Here is an 18,877-nt window from a genome sequence, read left to right on the forward strand (position 1 = left end):
GGCAGGCGGACTCTCAACCGCTGCGCCACCAGGGAAGCCCCCTATTGCATTTTTATGTTCACTCAGTACATGACCATGAACCTGACCCAGACCCTTTGACCTCTAGGCTTCCACTGATGACCTTTAATTGGCTATCTCGTAGACCTGTCTATAACCAATCTGTAGAATATTGTCTAAAAGTAGTCTGTAAGATATTAGCTCTATCTATATCAATTTGTAATACCCAAATAGTATGATCACTTTTGAATTTGCGTTATAGCATATTTTGTTATTAAAAATCAGGTGTCAGGGGACTTCCCTAGTGGTCCAGTGGTTAAGAATCCACCTTCCAGTGCAGGGGACGCGGGTTCGATCCCTGGTTGGGGAACTGAGATCTCACATACCGCAGGGCAACTAAGGCCGCATGCCGCAACTGGAGAGAAGCCTGCGTGCCACATCGAAAGGTCCTGCGTGCCACAACTAAGACCCAAAGCAGCCAAAAATAAATAAATTAATACTTTTTTTGAAATAAAAAGATAAAATAAAATAAAATCAGGTGTCAGAAGTATATTTTACAACTAGTCTCCATTCAAATCCTTATTTCTGTGAAAAATTCCACCGATTCTCCCTTCCACGATAGACAGAAGTTAGTCTCTAAAAATGGAAGGGAAAGTATCAACCTTGGGATTATTTCCTGAAGTCTCATTTTTCTTTTTCTGGGGGAAGAATCTCTGTCCACACCTAAAGTTTTAGCTTGCATAACCCCTGTCTCCATCTCTTCCTGAGTGCATTTACTTTGGGAGTCCTAGGAGCTTCTATTTATTTCTTGATGATCCACCCAAAGCAGGTAACCATTCAAATCAAGACATTTTAAAAGTATTAAAGCTACTGACGTTATTGTGAAAATTCACCAGGCAGTCAGCACCAGCTATTCAGAGCTCTTTCCTGAGCAGACTCCTATTCAAGGTGGCAGGAGCTGGTGTCCTCCTCACCCTAAGAATCCAGAGTAAAAAGGCAAGAATCTCTCTCTCTTCTCTCTTCTTTTTTAGGTACATCAATGAAATATACATAACTAGTATGTCCACAGTGCTCATAGCATTGTGGCTGTGGATTGAAATGCCATTTACAAAAATAAGAAAAAATCGTAGGACTGCATTTTCTACAATTTCTAGAGGTAGGATTAGATCAATGATTCTCCATTTGTGGGTGGGTTATGGATCCTTGGAATCCATGAAATTTTTGCATGGGGACTATGAACCCATGTCGACTTTAAGGACAATGTGTAGATTGGATGAATAAGGATACATATTATACAGAAGTGATCATGAGTGTAGACTCTTCAGCCAGATTCCCATTGTAACTTTTCGACTTAGCAGGTGCGTGTTCTTGGACAAGTCACTTAACCTCTCTGTGCTTTAGTTTCCTCATTCTTTAACCACATAACGTTGGTAGGAGGAGCCAAGTAGATAAGGCATGTTGCATACTTAGCCTTGTACCCAGTCCTCAGAAAGAAATCAGTATTTATCGGGTACATACACACAGAGAGCTGTTTTGCTGTTTCATCATTTCATATCCAATTTTATATCGACCTTGCCTGATACTGGAAAACAGAGAGGAAAAAGCCAGTAGATTAGCTTTTCTTCTGCTTCCCAGTTTTGGAAGGCACAAAGGCTCAGACACACTATGGACTGATCCCTCCTTTGCCATCATGTCCCAAATCATCAAAGTTCCTGGCAAAAGCCTTTTACTCTGGACACGTCACAGTGGATAGGCCCTATAGTTCATGCATGGCCAACTGAGTTTCATTTCTCCACTGCTACAAAGTGAAGAATAGATTAAGGTTTCTAAGAACCAGTAACAGGTCAAAATTTGGGGCTAGAGATGCTGTTTATGAGTGTTGAACACATGAGTACCCGGGTTCAAAGCTTGTAGTAAGAAGTGAGGTTAAGACACAATCTATTGATCCCAGTGAGCACATGTTCCTGACATTGACAGGCAGGATACAAGAATCAACAGCACATTCCACCCAGACAGTGGATATAAAATTTGGAGAACTTTTTCTTTTTTTTTTTTTGTAATAAGATAAAGGATGTGTGGAATTCAACTGGCACATCAACCAGTTATGGCAGAGTAGAGTAGTACTATGGTTTAATCTTAAGTGTTGTCCTTTCTGAATTCTCATTTTGTTCCTTTGGGTATCTGGGCTTGTATACTATGGGAATTAGGGTATAGTTTATTCTTTCTGAGGTTGATATTGTAGATTTTGTTGTTGTTGTTGTTGTAGAGGTTGATGAATGCATGGTTTGTTTTGTTTTTTGAGCTTTAGTGAACTACTTTTGTTGAATCTGCTGATGTTTGCCATTACTGCTACCAAAATACTACCTTCATTTCACTACTGGACACTGAAGCAAAAAAGTCTTTAGGATGGTGGAGGAAATGAAAGTAGTGTCTCAACTCCAAAGCTTATACTCTCCGAACTAGGAAACAGTATGTCTTGATGAATTTCATTCAAGCAGGGAATAACTGAAGGAGGAAGCTGTAAAATAGATTATTTGAGTCGCAGTAAAGTGATCGTCTCTGAAGGACAATTTTATTGTAGAATCGCTGTCCTAGGGAAAAAGAATATCTGATAACTCCCCTGGACAAACTCAACAAAGTGGTGAAATAGCTTCTGTCTTTGTCTCTTCCAGGATCTTGATATATTCAAATACATACTGCCTTCTGACAGTGCCTCAAAAATTGCATATTCCCCATTTCTTTCTCCTCCCTGTTCCATCCGCCCCCACCGGCAAACAACTTTTTCCATTCTCTTCTCTCTTATCATGCTCCCTTCTTCGTGACTATGGAGAGGAGTGAGATTGCTTACGTAAGTTATACTGGCGTTAAGATACTGGTTATCAAATCAAGCATCCTGTGTATTTGCTGATTGCCTTGACCCTGTTGAAATGCATGTTTCTCCTGAGTCTTTAATACATAATGATAATGAAGGAGGGCAAAAGTAGATTTACTGAGCAGCTTTTACATACCAGATGCTGTGTAATGCATTTTACACATTTATTATCTTATTAAACCTCATAATAAAGACATGACCTGGATACCATTATTGTCCCTATTTTACAGGTAAACCTTAATCACATAAACACTAGGAGTATTTGAATTCAGATCTTTAAATACTTATGCTTTCCAAAATAAATGACTGCTTTCTTTAAAGATCTGTCAGTAAAACATCGCATGACCTGGGACCAGTCACAACCTTTCTTATATGAAACTTTCTATTTATGAATCCGTAGCCCCATATTCTCTAATTTCATAGAAGCTGGAAGCTTTGGTTAGATCTTTACATGCAGTGACTTTATGTTTAATTCATTAGACCTAATTCAAGAGTCTGTGAGGAAAAGCATAGCATGATAGAATGGGGCCTTGCTTACTTTGTACTGCCTCTGCCTACTTCAGAGTTCTGCCAAGGACCAAACAATAATACTGCATATGAAAAAGCTTTGTAAAGGGCAAACCATTGTAGATATTTATGGGGTTATTATCTCCAGTATCACTATCAATACCAAATCCTGGAAGAAGGTGACCAACTCTGACCTAGATTTAAAAAACAGAAGAATTAGGCAAAGGGGTCCTGGAGGGAGGAGAACAGATGCGGATTTAGAGGAGAAAGGGTGATCGTGCTGGAGATTAGAAAGATAAAAAGGGAAAAATGGTGGGAAAGAAAATAAAATAAATTATATGACCGAGATCCCTGTAAGTTAAGGCTTAATGTCTGCCTTCCTGTGTTGTGAGCCCCATCAGGACCCCATGGGAGAGAAGGAGTCTCTGAAAATATCTCTAATTTGTCTGGTTGGATAGTGGATCATCAGGGAAGCAGATGAAAATTTGTGACTTTGTGAACTAATGTATCAGCAGGAAATTAGGTAATAAGAGGATTGGTAGCTCTGCAGAACCACAACAGAATTTCAGCAATTGCTGGCCATACTTGTAGACATGCATAAACAATATATCATCACGATTAAGATCTTTACTCTGGGATTAGATTTTTTAAATATTTTGAGTCCCAAATTAACCATTTACTAGGGAATACCCTAAGACAAGCTACTTCATCTCTCTAAGTTCCAATTTTCTTATCTATAAAATGTCAATAAAAATGGTACCTCCTTCATAGGTTTATTGTGAGAAATGAATGAAATACCAGATGTATTTATCATAGTGCCTGGCATATATTAGGTGTTGAATAATTAACTGTTGTTGTTTTATTCTGCTCTCCCTGGCACCCCACTTTTCTAAGTTGAAAATGACATAGCTATACATTGACAGTTTAAGAAAGCTCTGTGCCCGTGTGCCTAGCTCTATGCCTCTTTACCACTAGATTCCAGATGTGTACACGGAAGTGGGATGGAGGGTGCAGTATGCGGGTAAATACACAATTGCCCTATTAGGCACCACCCTGAATATTATCTCCAGAGAAGGAAGCAAACCTAGGTGCAGCTGTTGAGTTAATGAGATATGAAACAGAGAACATTTCCTTCTCCTTTTTAGTTTCAAGCTTACTCTAAGGCCCTAGGTCTCTCCAGGCCAGTTGGCACCTGGCAGCCACAGAGGAAATGCCTACTGCCATGGGAACCCCTGCCCTGCTGTGGATAGCTCTGCTGTTCTCCTGTAAGTAGAGATCAGTTACTGGCCCCTGAAGGGGCCAAAATGGATTAGGAGAGCAGCTGGAGTGGGAAAGTTGATCATTTTACTGGTGACTTTTTCTAGGCTATGTGTAAACCGTGGGGAATTTCCCAGGGATTCTGTAGGGAAGGCAAGCTGGATAGCAGAGGAAGTGGGGCTGAACGCCATCTAAGGGGGAAGCTGGACTGAAAGTCTGGTCCTTGCTATCATGCTGGCATCTCCCAGAGAGCAAGGGAGGAAAGACAGAAGCTCCTTCCTTCCCTGAGTCAGATTCCTGGAAAGATAGTTGGCCCTTAAAACTTCGTGGATGTAAACCTCATCACCACTTCCAGATCCCAGTCTTTAGGTGTCCAGAAGGCTGGGGATAGACACTAACGTATCCTCTCTGGACTTTTTGCAGCTCCAGATGGCATATCAGCAGGTGAGACCTCTGTCCTTGTTCCTTCAGCATTTCAATGTGTCTGGGACTTGCCCTCCCTTCACTCTTTCCCTTCATCCCATCATCTATTTTCTAATGATTATTAATCTGCTCTTCCCTGTCCAACCCACTTCCACCTTGCATAATCTTCCTTTATCCCCCCATTCAAAAGTTTCCCACATGCCACTTCATTCTCTTAAGTCACCCTTTCCTCTTTAATGCCAACAATCATGTCTGTTGAGCATCTAAGTGTCTCAGCCACTCCTCCAGCCACTATCATGTAAACTCGTTCTTTTTAAAAAATTTTTTATACAGCAGTTTCTTATTAGTTATTTATTTTATACATATTAGTGTATATATGTCAATCCCAATCTCTCAATTCATCCTGCAACACCCGATCCCTGCTTTCCCCCCCTTGTGTCCATACATTTGTTCTCTACATCTGTGTCTCTATTTCCGCCTTGCAAACCAGTTCATCTGTACCATTTTTCTAGATTCCATATATATGCGTTAATATACGATATTTGTTTTTCTCTTTCTGACTTACTCACTCTGTATGACAGTCTCTAGATCCATCCACATCTCTACAAATGGCCCAACTTCACTCCTTTTTATGGCTGAGTTATATTCCATTGTATATATGTACCACATCTTCTTTATCCATTCATCTGTCGATGGGCATTTAGGTTCCTTCCATGACCTGGCTATTGTAAATAGTGCTTCAATGAACACTGGGGCGCATGTGTCTTTTTGAATTATGGTTTTCTCTGGGTATATGCCCAGTAGTGGGATTGCTGGGTCATATGGTAATTCTATTTTTAGTGTATTAGGGAGCCTCCATACTGTTCCCCATAGTGGCTGTATCAATTTACATTCCCACCAACAGTGCAAGAGGGCTCCCTTTTCTCCACACCCTGTCCAGCATTTGTTGTTTGTAGATTTTCTGATGATGCTCATTCTAACTGGTGTGAGTTGATACCTCACTGTAGTTTTGATTTGCATTTCTCTAATAATTAGTGATGTTGAGCAGCTTTTCATGTGCCTCTTGGCCATCTGTATGTTTTCTTTGGAGAAATGTCTATTTAGCTCTTCTGCCCATTTTTTGATTGGGTTGTATTTTTTATTATTGAGCTGTTTGTATATTTTGGAGATTAATCCTTTGTCAGTTGCTTCATTTGCAAATATTTTCTCCCATTCTGAGGGTTGTCTTTTTGTCTTGTTTATAGTTTCCTTTGCTGTGCAAAAGCTTTTAAGTTTAATTAGGTCCCATTTATTCATTTTTGCTTTTATTTCTGTTACTCTAGGATGTTAATCAAAAAAGATCTTGCTATGATTTATGTCGAAGAGTGTCCTTCCTATGTTTTCCTCTAAGAGTTTTATAGTGTCTGGTCTTACATGTAGGTCTTTAATCCATTTTGAATTTATTTTGTGTATGGTGTTAGGGAGTGTTCTAATTTCATTCTTTTACATGTAGCTGTCCAGTTCTCCCAGCACAAATTATTAAAGAGACTGTCTTTTCACCATTGTATATCCTTGCCTCTTTTGTCATAGATTAGTTGACCATAGGTGCGTGGGTTTGTCTCAGGGCTTTCTATCCTGTTCCATTGATCTATATTTCTGTTTTGTGCCAGTACCATATTGTCTCGATTACTGTAGCTTTGTAGTATAGTCTGAAGTCCGAGAGTCTGATTCCTCCAGCTCCGTTTTTATTTCTCAGGATTGCTTTGGCTATTCAGGGTCTTTTGTGTCTCCATACAAATTTTAAGATTTTTTTGTTTTAGTTCTGTAAAAAATGCCATTGGTAATTTGATAGGGATTGCATTGGATCTGTAGATCGCTTTGAGTAGTATAGTCATTTTCACAATATTTATTCTTCCAATCCAAGAACATAGTATATCTCTCCATCTGTTTCTATCATCTATGATTTCTTTCATCAGTGTCTTATAGTTTTATGCATACAGGTCTTTCTGAACTGATATTTCATTGTTAGTGGATAGGACTGCAAGAGACTTCTGCTCATTAATTTTGTACCCTGAAACTTTACCAAATTCATTGATTAGCTCTAGTTATTTTCTAGATCTTTAGGGTTATCTATGTAGGGTATTGTGTTATCCACAAACAATGACAGTTTTACTTCTTTTCCAATTTGGATTCCTTTTACTTCTTCTTCTTCTTCTCTGATTGCCATGGCTAGGACTTCCAAAACTATGTTGAATAAGAGTAGCAAGAGTGGATATCCTTGTCTCATTCCTGATCTTAGAGGAAATGCTGTCACTTTTTTCAACATTGAGAATGATGTTTGCTGTGGGTTTGTTGTATATGGCCTTTATTATGTTGAGGTTGGTTCCCCCTATGCCCACTTTCTGGAGAGTTTTTATCATAAATCGGTGTTGAATTATGTCAAAAGCTTTTTCTGCATCTATTGAGGTGATCATGTTTTTTATTATTCAATTTGTTAATATGGTGTGTCACATTGATTGATTTGCATATACTTTAGAATCCTTGCATCCCTGGGATAAGTCCCACTTGATCATGGTGTATGATCTTTTTTACTGTGTTGTTGGATTCTGTTTGCTAGTATTTTGTTGAGGATTTTTGCATCTATATTCATCAGTGATATTCGTCTGTAATTTTCTTTTTTTATAGTATCTTTGTCTGGTTTTGGCATCAGGGTGATGGTGGCCTTGTTGAATGAGTTTGGGAGTGTTCCTTCCTCTGCAATTTTTTGGAAGAGTTTGAGGAAGATGGGTGTTAGCTTTTCTCTAAATGTTTGATCGAATTCACCTGTGAATCCATCTGGTCCTGAACTTTTGTTTGTTGGAAGATTTTCACAGTTTCAATTTCATTACTTGTGATTGGTCTGTTCATATTTTCTATTTCTTCCTGGTTCCATCTTGGAAGGTTTTACCTTTCTAATAATTTGTCCATTTCTTCTAGGCTGTCCATTGTTTTGGCATAGAGTTGCTTGTAGTAGTATCTTATGATGCTTTGTATTTCTGCAGTGTCTGTTGTAAGTTCTCCTTTTCATTTCTAATTTTATTGATTTGAGTCCTCGCCCTCTTTTACTTGATGAGTCTAGCTAAAGGTTTATCAATTTTGTTTGTCTTCTCAAAGAATCAACTTTTAGTTTTATTGATCTTTGCTATTGTTTTCTTTCCATTCCATTTATTTCTGCTCTGACTTTATGATTTCTTTCCTTCTGCTAACTTTAGGGTTTTGTTTTTTCTTTCCTTAGATCCTTTAGGTGTAAGGTTAGATTGTTCATTTGAGATTTTTCTTGTTTCTTGAGGTAGGATTGTATTACTATAAACTTCCCTCTTAGAACTGCTTTGCTGCATCCCATAGGTTTTGGATCGTCATGTTTTCATTGTCATTTCTCTCTAGGTATTTTTTGATTTCCTCTTTGATTTATTCAGTGATCTCTTGGTAACATATTGTTTAGCCTCCATGTATTTGTGTTTTTTACATTTCTTCTCCTGTAATTCATTTCTAATCTCATAGCATGGTGGTTGGAAAAGATGCTTGATATGATTTCAATATTCTTAAGTTTACCAAGGTTTGACTGTGACTCAAGAGGTGATCTATCCTGGAGAATGTGCTGTGTGCACTTGAGAAGAAACTGTAATCTGCTCTTTTAGGATGGAGTGTCCTATAAATGTCAATTAAATCTATCTGGCCTATTGTGTCATTTTAAGCTTGTGTTTCCTTATTAATTTTCTGTTTGGATAATCTGTTCATTGGTGTGAGGTGTTAAAGTCCTCCACTATTTGTGTTACTGTTGATTTCCTCTTTTATAGATGTTAGCATTTGTCTTATTTATTGAGGTGCTCCTATGTTGTGTGCATATATAATTGTTATATCTTGGGTTGATCCCTTGATCATTATGTAGTGTCCTTCCTTGTCTCTTGTTAATATTCTTTATTTTAAAGTCTATTTTATCTGATATAAGTATTGCTACTCCAGCTTTCTTATGACTTCCATTTGCTTGGATTATCTTTTTCCATCTCCTCACTTTCAGTCTGTATGTGTCCCTAGGTCTGAAGTGGGTCTCCTGTAGACAGCATATATATGGGTCTCATTTTTGTATCCATTTAGCAAGCCTATGTCTTTTGGTTGGAGCATTTAATCCATTCACGTTTAAGGTAATTATCAATATGTATGTTCCTATGACCACATTCTTATTTGTTTTGGGTTTGTTTTTGTAGGTCCTTTACTTCTCTTGTGTTTCCCACTTAGAGAATTTCCTTTAGCATTTGTTTTAGAGCTCGTTTGGTGATGATGAATTCTCTTAGCTTTTGCTTGTCTGTAAAGCTTTTGATTTCTCCATCAGATCTGAATGAGATCCTTGTGGGGTAGAGTAATCTTGGTTATAGATTCTTCTCTTTCATCACTTTAAATATATCATGGCACTCGCTTCTGGCTTGTAGAGATTCTGTTGAGAAATCAGCTGTTAACCTTATGGAAGTTCTCTTGTATGTTATTTGTCATTTTTCCCTTGTTGCTTTTAATAATTTTTCTTCTTCTTTAATTTTTGTCAATTTGATTACTATATGTCTTGGTGTGTTTCTCCTTGGGTTCATCCTGCCTGGGACTCTCTGTACTTCCTGGACTTGGGTGGCTATTTCCTTTCCCATGTTAGCGAAGTTTTCAGCTATAATCTCTTCAAATATTTTCTTGGGTCCTTTTTCTCCCTGTTCTCCTTCTGGGACCCCTATAATGAGGATGTTGGTGCATTTAATGTTGTCCCGGAAGTCTCTTGGGCTGTCTTCACTTATTTTCATTCTTTTTTCTTTATTCTGTTCCACAGCAGTGAATTCCACCATTCTGTCTTCGGGTCACTTATCCATTCTTCTGCCTCAGTTATTCTGCTATTGATTCCTTCTAGTGTATTTTTCATTTCAGTTATTATATTGTTGATCTCTGTTTGGTTGTTCTTTAATTCTTCTAGGTCTTTGTTAAACATTTCTTGTATGTTCTCGATCTTTGCCTCCATTCTTTTTCTGAGGTCCTGGATCATCTTCACCATCATTATTCTGAATTCTTTTTCTGGAATGTTGCCTATCTCCACTTCATTTAGTTGTTTTTCTGTGGTTTTATATTGTTCCTTCATCTGGTAAATAGTCTTCTGTCTTTTCATTTTGTCTCTTTCTGTAAATGTGGTTTTTGTTCCACAGGCTGCAGGATTGTTGTTTTTCTTGCTTCTGCTCTGCTTGTGTTGGAGGGTCTCCTGCAGGGGGCTCGAGGTGGGGTGGATAGTGGCTGTGGCTCACCACAGGGACAAGGGCACTGGCAGCAGAAGTTCTGGTATGCACTCCTTGGCATGAGCCCTCCCAGTGTCCACCATTAACCCCACCAAAGAGCCTGTAGTTCTCATTCAATTCTTACACCATCATCACTGTTATTATTATTGCCATTTTATAATTGAGGATGCTGAAACTCAGATTAAGTCATTTACTGGAGGTTATACAGCTAACAAAGGACTGGATTGTAACATAAGTCCCTTGAATACAAGTCTTTCAGCAGCGTCATCTCTTCCTCATCACCACCTGGCTGCTTCCAAAGTTTCTGTTCAAATTTGTACCATATCTCTTTGTTCCTGAAAGCCTTTTAAGACTGATCCTCTTGGCGCTTCTCACTACCATCCAGAATTGACATATATTTTTAATTCCAAATTCATTCACAGTTAAATAGTCATAAAAAATTTAGAGCTGGGAGAGATCATGTATTTCATCTAGTCCAATACCTTAATTCATCCATTATTCACTCATTCATCAACTCAATAAATATTTAATGAACACTTACTTGTAATAGTCACTGTGCTGAGTTATGGTTGAACATCACAGACATAATCTCTGCCTGAAGAGACTGCAGTCCTCATTTACAGACATTGGAACTGAAATTTAGAGAATTAGAGGGAGTTATCCTACATCACATAGTAAATTTGCTTGTTTGTTTTTGAATATGCTGCATTTGTGTCTTATGTTTCTCCCTAGGTTGGGAACTCTGTGGAGCCACAACACCCTTTTCTCCTTCCTTTAATCCTAGGAATCAGGACAGTTTCTTATCACCAATGGTATAATTAAGGGTAGACTGACCATTGATTGTCTGACTATTGGTATGTCTGTACTTTGGAGTCTGTACAGTTTTCAATGATATTTTTCCCCCTTCTATATCTCTTTCCACAATCTGCTCTTCTGAAAGCCATCTGGAAATCTAAGGTATCCTTGAATCCCCCATGGAACAAAATATTTAGAGGAGAGAATGTGACTCTTACATGTAGAGGGAACAATTCTCGTGAAGATGACTCCACTTTGTGGACCCACAACAATAACTCTTTGGAAGGAAAAACTTCACGTTGGGACATCATAAATGCAAGCATCCAGGACAGTGGGGAATATAGATGTCAAAGCAAAGGATTTTTCATGAGTGAACCTGTGTACCTAGATGTCATCAGTGGTAAGTTCCAGGGTTATGGAAATATCAGTTCTCTCATGTGAGGAATGGCCTATCTGAATATGGGGAGAAAGCAAGTTATTCCAAGGTTTAGGGCACCAAGGTGGGACTCAGGGTCTCTCACCAGACCTGTCCATCTCTCTTCTTCTACCTCTACTCCTTCTGTCAGCCATTCTGCTTTCTTTCAAGATTCTGGCAATCTCCCAGTGTTACTCCTCTATTCTATTTCACTTCTATCTTTTCTACATAGGTGCAGATACATGTTTTATGGTCAAATGGCATGTTGGACATGTGAACATTGCAAATAGCTGTATATGTTAAATAGGATCAAAAGATTGATTTAAAGATTTGCTCTGCAATTTCCATGTATCACAACCTGAATATTAAGTTGAACTCTTCATTTTGAAAGACCTCTCTGTACATTCCTCATGTCCTCTGCTTTTACTTAAGAACAAATCTTATGTTTGCTTCATCTTTATTACTGTCAACAATTAGTGCAGCATGCTCAGGCACATGTGGGTTAGTCCGTAAATGTTTAATGAACAAAGCAATGATTTCATTTGCATGGCTAGCTCATTGTTATATTTTGCTTTGTATTTTTAAATAAAAAATATTTTAAAGCATAAACATACTTTGTATTTTTCTCGAGTAAAAAGAGATGTTTCAACAGCTGTGTACAAATTCCAAATAGAAACTAAAGCAATGTAAAACATCTTCTTTATTTCTTTGGAGTAAGCTCTAGAAAAGTCCTCAAGGATCGTTCCTAAATAAAATATGCTTGTGCAACCTAGCCACATTTCCATTGAAAAGTCTCCTTTGGTGAATGCTTTTCAATTCTTAAAATGACATTAGTCATGCAACCTGACTCTTATATTTTACTGACTCATTATTGACAAACGTTTGTTGAGAACCTACCAACTCCTAGGTATTGTGTTAGGCACTGGAGATACGATGTAAGGAACAGGCATTCCCCAGACCTCTGAAGTGTAGAGCCCAATGAGGAAAAGGACATCCAATCAGTACTTACACAAATAACTAATTAAAAGTGTGATACATGTTCTGAAGAAGTCAGGGGCTAACCGTGACTAATAGAACTGGAAAGCACCTATAAGGTTAGAGAGGACAAAACAGACACTCTCCTAGGCTAAGACCCCCCAGGCATAGTGGGTTTATTTCCCCCTTAGTGACTAAATGCAACAATGGAGCTGAGTGTGATAATGGGTTTCAGGCCTTCTATGGGTGGGCTCATTAGAAAGGTCAGCGATGTTGTGGTCCCAGAATTACTTTTCTGGAGAGAGGATTTATCAATAGAGGAGACAGGCTATAAGCATTATTTTTTGTTTTTTTTTTATTGACCTTATGAGCCAAGAAATGGGTTAATGATAAAGGTTTCTGACACACACTCTCTGCATGACCTCTTTTATCTACTTTTATTTTATTTTTATTTATTATTAATTTTATCTATCATTGTTAAATAAATGACATAAAAAACGCTCTTCAGACTGGCTGCTCCTTCAGGCCTCTGCTGAGATGGTGTTGGAGGGCGAGCCCCTCTTCCTCAGGTGCCACGGCTGGAGGAATCTGAATGTCTACAAGGTGACTTACTTCAAGAATGACAAAGCCCTTAAATACTGGTATGAGAACCACAACATCTCCATTACCAACGCCACAACAGGGGACAGTGGCACCTATTACTGCATGGGCATAATTCAGCAGATACTCTATACTTCTAATCACCTCAGCATTAAAATAAAAAAAGGTAAGTTGGTGAAGTAAAAGGAAGGAGTTCATAGCAGGGGAAAGGAGAAAGAGCATTTGAGCCTAAAGTGATAGCAGCTGTAGAATGGGGGCAGCTGTGATTCCTTGGAAAGTCTATTAGACTTGCAATGAGGGGACCAGGGGTAGAGTGTATCCCTCAGTCTGTCTTAGATTCCTTACTTGTTCAACGGCAACAGTGATACCTGCTCACATGGAATTTTTATAAATATTAAATGTAATATTTGTGAAATGGATTGTTAAATACTAGCCAAGCAAAGTCATCTGTTGCTCCTGGGGAGAAATTTATATTTAACAAATTGAAAGAGAGTTTCAAAGTTGAAGGAACAAAAGCTATAAAGAGCTTGAAGAGTCTAGTCTAGCCTAGGAGGGATGGGAAAGGAAACCAACAAGTCAATAGGCTGTGTGCCTGTGAATTAGGAGATGAGAGAGAGGGCTTAATGAGGAAAGAATAGGCAGGTGGGCTACCTCTCTAGCCAATGAAAAAGGCTGCTCTTTCCAAACTTCATATAAAAAAGTGAGCCTTTGAAATATTTGCCTTGCAATGAAGAAATCAGACTTTCGCTTGGAGGACTTTGCTCATGCTAATATCTTAAAAAGCATGAGACCAGAAGCCAGAATTAAGCTCTAATGGTTGCTCTCTGTTAACTAATTTGAGACCTCTTATTTTATTGTTGCTGGGCTTCTAGTACCCTTATCTGTAAAATAAAGGATTTGGACTAGACTCCACTAGAATCACTTGGGAAATTAAAAAAAAAAATTGATATCTGTATATCATCCCTTGAGATTCTGATTTAATTGGTTTGGAATGAGGCCTGGGCATCAGTATTTAAAATTTCTTTCAGGTAATGGTAATATGCAGCCAGGGTTGAGAGCCATCAGTCTAAGTGATCTGTAAGTAATTTCTGGCTGTAATATTCTAGGGTTCTATAATTCTAGAGCAATCACAAAAAAATCAGTACTTTGCAAATAGAGTAACAGAATCACAAAACAGTGGAATTGGAAGGCAACTTAAATATGATCGAGTCTAATATCTTCATTTCACCCAACAGACATGCAATAAATGATGACTGATTGATTGATTGATTGATTGAGAAATAAGGCACTGGTGACCCCCTGCCCTCATTCTGTCTCCTTTCCACCTCTGAATCATATGTGGATGTTGGTCTTGTCAGCTCCAAAGAAGTGGCCATTTTTCCTATGACCTTTCCCCTTGGGCATAATGGCTAGACAAACCATTAGACAGGGGCTGTGGGGGAAATACTCAGGACTCCCTAGGGCTCCAGGGAGCACCAACTGAGGAACCCAAACTCATGAGTGTTTTCTCTCTGCTCCTGGATGGCATATCATGCTAGAAAATGAAAGATCATGTTGGGTCCTTCTCTGAGGGAGGATGACACCCTTAAACTCATTTTTCAGTTCCTAATATGAGTTATGTTTCTTGTTGTTGATTCCACTCCAGCTTCCCGAAGCAAATATTTCTGGCTACAATTTCTTATCCCATTGTTGGTGACGATTCTGTTTGTTGTGGACACAGCGTTGTTTATCTCGACCCAGCAGCAACTCACAGTTCTCTTGAAGATTAAGAGAACCAGGAAAGGCAACAAATTTATGGACCCACAGCCCAGACCAGAACCCCCAAAGAGCTGATGTTACTGCTCAAGAAACATCTGCAATAGCAATTTCTTTCTGGCATTAGCAATTGCTTCTTAATGGTTAAACACAGCTCACAAGGTACCAAGTGCTCAAGGCTTTACAGAACTGCTTCATTAAACCAATCAAAACTGGTCAAGTGGCATGTAATAGTAAGTGCTCAATAACCATCATTTAAATAAGTAAAAGAATGAATAGATTCATTTATTAGTATTAAAAGAGATGCACAACTTGAATAAAAGAAGTATGAAACCACATAACATGACGTTCCTAAGTATTTGAGCCTTGCTAATTTCTTTTCTGCTTCTAGAGGCAAGAACCATGAAGGTCTAGATTAGAAATGTTCTCTCTTCTAATGTTATCTCCATTGTAAGTCTGAACTAGGAATGAGAAGACATGGTAGAATGCTGATGAAGTTGATCATTTTTATGCTCTCTCTTCAACTTACTATCATATGAACTTCTAGTTCTTGGCAGAACCTGGGGCAGCCATGAGCCATAGGTCTCTGGGGATGAAGCTCAGTCTAAGATTTCCCTGTGATTGTTTCACTCCCCGAATATTTCCCCAATTTAAATCTTGTATACCCTCTTATAGCACCTGAATTAAGCATCTTAGTGAAATTCTAGCAAATAATAATCATAACTCTCACTCTGAAAACAGTCCAGGACTGAATAAGATCTCAGACAAAGACACAGTCTTTGCTTCCCCACCCACACCCCACCTCTGCTTATGGAGACAGTTATAGTGGGGGCCTGGGGAAAGCATTAGGGAGGAGAGGCAACATACTATCAGTGCTGACCAAGAGTTCACAACAGGCAACGGAGGATCAGAGCACCTTTAGTTTACCTGTGTTTTCGAACAATTAATAACGTAACATAAGGATGAAGTGAACTAGGGGGAAAATTTGTAAATATCCATGAGACTGACAAAGCCCATTTTCTCCGAAGGATGTTTGGGGCCATAAAGCAGAGAATAATTATTAAAGCTTTTAAAAATATATATAGGTATTTGGTGTTGAGGTGAGGGAAATTTTCCCCTTGACCTCTCTTGAGTTTTTGTGGCTGAACTAATAATAAAATTTACACAAGACAAATTAGCAAGAGAAAAAGAAATACTTTATAATTCATGTGCACAGAGGTCTCATAGAAATGGGACCTAAAATGTGGTTAAAGCAGGCAGCTTTTATACTTTTTAGACAAAAAAATGATACATTTGAGAGGAATTGACAGGACAACGAAGCTTAGGATTGGTGTGCTCAATTCGTGAAGAATCTAAACAGAGTTTGGGCTTGAGGTGGTAAATAAAATAAGTAACAAGTTTGTTTATATAGGCTTCTAAGCCCCGAATTCCCTCTCTCTGGCAGTAAGGGTGTCCTTCTACCTCCAGATGCAAGGAGTATACCTCTCATGTGCGAGATTTATTTCCTACTTTCAGGAAGACAGAAATATATATGGAGGGCTTCCCTGGTGGCACAGTGGTTGAGAGTCCATCTGCCGATACAGGGGACGCGGGTTCGTGCCCTGGTCTGGGAGGATCCCACATGCCGCGGAGCGGCTGGGCCCATGAGCCATGGCCGCTGGGCCTGCACGTCTGGAGCCTGTGCTCCACAATGGGAAAGGCCACAAAAGTGAGAGGCCCGCGTACCGCAAAAAAAAAAAAAAAAAAAAAAAAAAAAGAAAAGAAATATATTTGGAAAAGAATATGAAAAAATATGAGGATATATCCTTTTTCATATTCTTTTCCATTATGGTTTATCACAGGATATTGAATATAGTTTCCTGTGCTATATGGCAGGACCTTGTTGTTTATCCATTCTATATATAATAGTTTGCAACTGCTAATCCCAAACTCCCAATCCATCCATCCCTGATTCTTAAGTAACTTTAATTCAAAATAATCAATATGTCATTGTGGCACATTTAGGGGCAGCCCACCCTGATCCCCAACACTGGTATGAACCTCCTTAACACTGTCTCTTTTTTTAAAATCATTTCAGAGAGTTAGGAAATGACCAGATTCTCAGGGAATGGCTTTGGCACTTGGCTTTGTGTAAAGAAGCCTGGTGAGTGGAGAAGAGATTTTTTCCTGCAACCATAGGCCAGGAAAAGTCCCTACAGGAAGCTCCTTGGTGTCATTCCTGGACACTTCCCTACCTTTAAGGAAAGACAGGAGGTCTGTTAGAAGTTATAACCTTGAGACCACAGTCTTACAGAACATTCATTAACAACATCTTGTCTCACAGTGTTTAACACACAGCTATGCATCAGGCTAAAGAGCAAGTTACTTCCTCCTTTATTTGGTCTGAGGCCAAGTGACCCGGAGTTAAGAATTGAGAGAGACTGAACATGAATAGAAAGTGGAGGCTTTATAAGCTTCAGATACATCTTCTGAGGGGTTTTCTGAGTCTCTGAGTGACTTTTATCTCTATTTTCACTTTTTCACTTTACCTCCAATTCACTTTTACCTCCATTTTCATCCTCACTCCCAGCTTGCAAGGGCTATGGACAGAGCATAAACCTGGAAGTTTGAGCTGTTGTTAACCAGCTGTGTGACTGGGGCAAGTTCTTGCCAGTCTCTGAGATTCCATTTCTTCTTTGTAACAAGGGACATTTGGACTAGGTGGTCTCTAAGCTCCCTTTGAGCCCATTTTGTCCTTCATTACGTGGGAACCCAGTTCTATGAGGTGACTCTCCAGCACAAAGGCTCAGAACACATTCCCAAAAAAGCTCCAGTGTGAATTTCTCCTTCATCCTCTACACACTGGTCTCTCCCTTCATTGTGCTCTCCCATGTATCTAAATTTCAGGTTCATACCAGACTTATGTCTACCATTTATTTCCACCTTTTTTCTTCCTGATATTCATACATCTGTTCCATAGGGAATGTGGAACACACAGTGAGGTCTTGAGTATTTTGTGGACCCCCCAAATATGGCATTTATAAAGGTGCTTTTTTATTTCAATATACATAAAGTCTATCTGTGCCAGGGAGGAAGTATGGAGGTTATACAAATGATTAGAATAGAAATAATTCACCCCAGCTCCACCCTTGGGGCTTCCTCTGTTACCTCCAATATCTTACCAGATTGGTCTAGGCCAGTCCATAGAGCAAATATCTTTCCGATGATTGCTGTTCCAAATTGTCTGCTACAAAATGTCACAAACTCCTAATAATTAGGATTGGTTTTTGAAAATCAAGTTGGTAGCTCCCTACTAGTGGCCAATGGAAGACAAATTTCCTTGGCTACCTCAAGAGTGGAAACTCGGACAAAAGATACATCTTGTATTTTGGGAAATTGAGTACTTGAAGAAAAGCTCTGCTATTTCTCTCTTCTCATTAAATGGGAAATGGGACAACAAGAGAATCTCCTTGAAGTCAGAGATGGGAGCTTTATGCTGAGAATGGCAGAGGTACTCGCCAGCCTGGGTGCCCAGAGAAACTCAGAGAGTATTATTGTCTCCCTGCCTTAAGTTGTCTACCCAGCCCTGGACAGTTAGTTACCAAGCCCAAGTCCCTATCGGGTGCCTTATCAGAAACTGACACTGGTCATCAGACCTTTACCTAACAGCTTTATCTAGACTAAGCAGAACACAATGCAAAAAAAATTTTTTTTAACTGTTTTTTGGCAATTCTTGGCTATCCTAACAGAAATAAACTGACTCTATCATTTCTAGAAATCTGTTCACAAAGGCAAAGATATCTTTTATCTCTGGTCAGATAGCACATGCCAGTGTTTCTTGGCAAAGCAAGACATGTTAACTTGACTTAGAAGATTTGTTAATTTCCACTGCCTTGTCCTAGCCTCAGCACCCAGCTAACTTCATGACACTCTTACAAGTGATATCTTGCCTCTGCAGTGTCACTCCATGGGATCAGCTGGATTCTAGAGACGGCAAGAACTGGGTTTGAAACTCAGGTTATA

The 18,877-nt window shown here is 39.0% G+C and overlaps 1 protein-coding gene across 2 annotated transcripts; it reads left to right on the forward strand.

Moving 5' to 3' along the window:
* The first annotated feature begins 4,540 nt into the window (after positions 1 to 4,540).
* Positions 4,541 to 15,203, forward strand: FCER1A (Fc fragment of IgE receptor Ia). 2 transcript variants are annotated; one of them, XM_032643375.1, is made up of 5 exons: positions 4,541 to 4,641; positions 5,057 to 5,077; positions 11,276 to 11,530; positions 13,029 to 13,286; positions 14,766 to 15,203. In XM_032643375.1, the coding sequence occupies exons 1-5, from the start codon at positions 4,587 to 4,589 to the stop codon at positions 14,951 to 14,953; spliced, it is 777 nt and encodes a 258-aa protein (XP_032499266.1). In that variant the 5' UTR covers positions 4,541 to 4,586; the 3' UTR covers positions 14,954 to 15,203. The 2 variants fall into 2 exon arrangements, with proteins under 2 accessions (XP_032499266.1, XP_032499275.1); XM_032643384.1 differs by lacking the exon at positions 5,057 to 5,077 and having other exon boundaries at positions 4,557 to 4,641.
* Positions 15,204 to 18,877: the final 3,674 nt, after the last annotated feature.

Source organism: Phocoena sinus, chromosome 1 (genome assembly GCF_008692025.1).
Source record: "Phocoena sinus isolate mPhoSin1 chromosome 1, mPhoSin1.pri, whole genome shotgun sequence".
Taxonomy (NCBI): Eukaryota; Metazoa; Chordata; class Mammalia; order Artiodactyla; family Phocoenidae; genus Phocoena; species Phocoena sinus.

Coding starts and splice junctions, on each gene's coding strand:
- FCER1A (XM_032643375.1), top strand. CDS start 4,587: ATGCCTACTGCCATGGGAACCCCTGCCCTGCTGTGGATAGCTCTGCTG. Junction 5,078..11,275: donor TCCAGATGGCATATCAGCAG/GTGAGACCTCTG, acceptor CTCTTCTGAAAG/CCATCTGGAAATCTAAGGTA. Junction 11,531..13,028: donor GTACCTAGATGTCATCAGTG/GTAAGTTCCAGG, acceptor AACGCTCTTCAG/ACTGGCTGCTCCTTCAGGCC.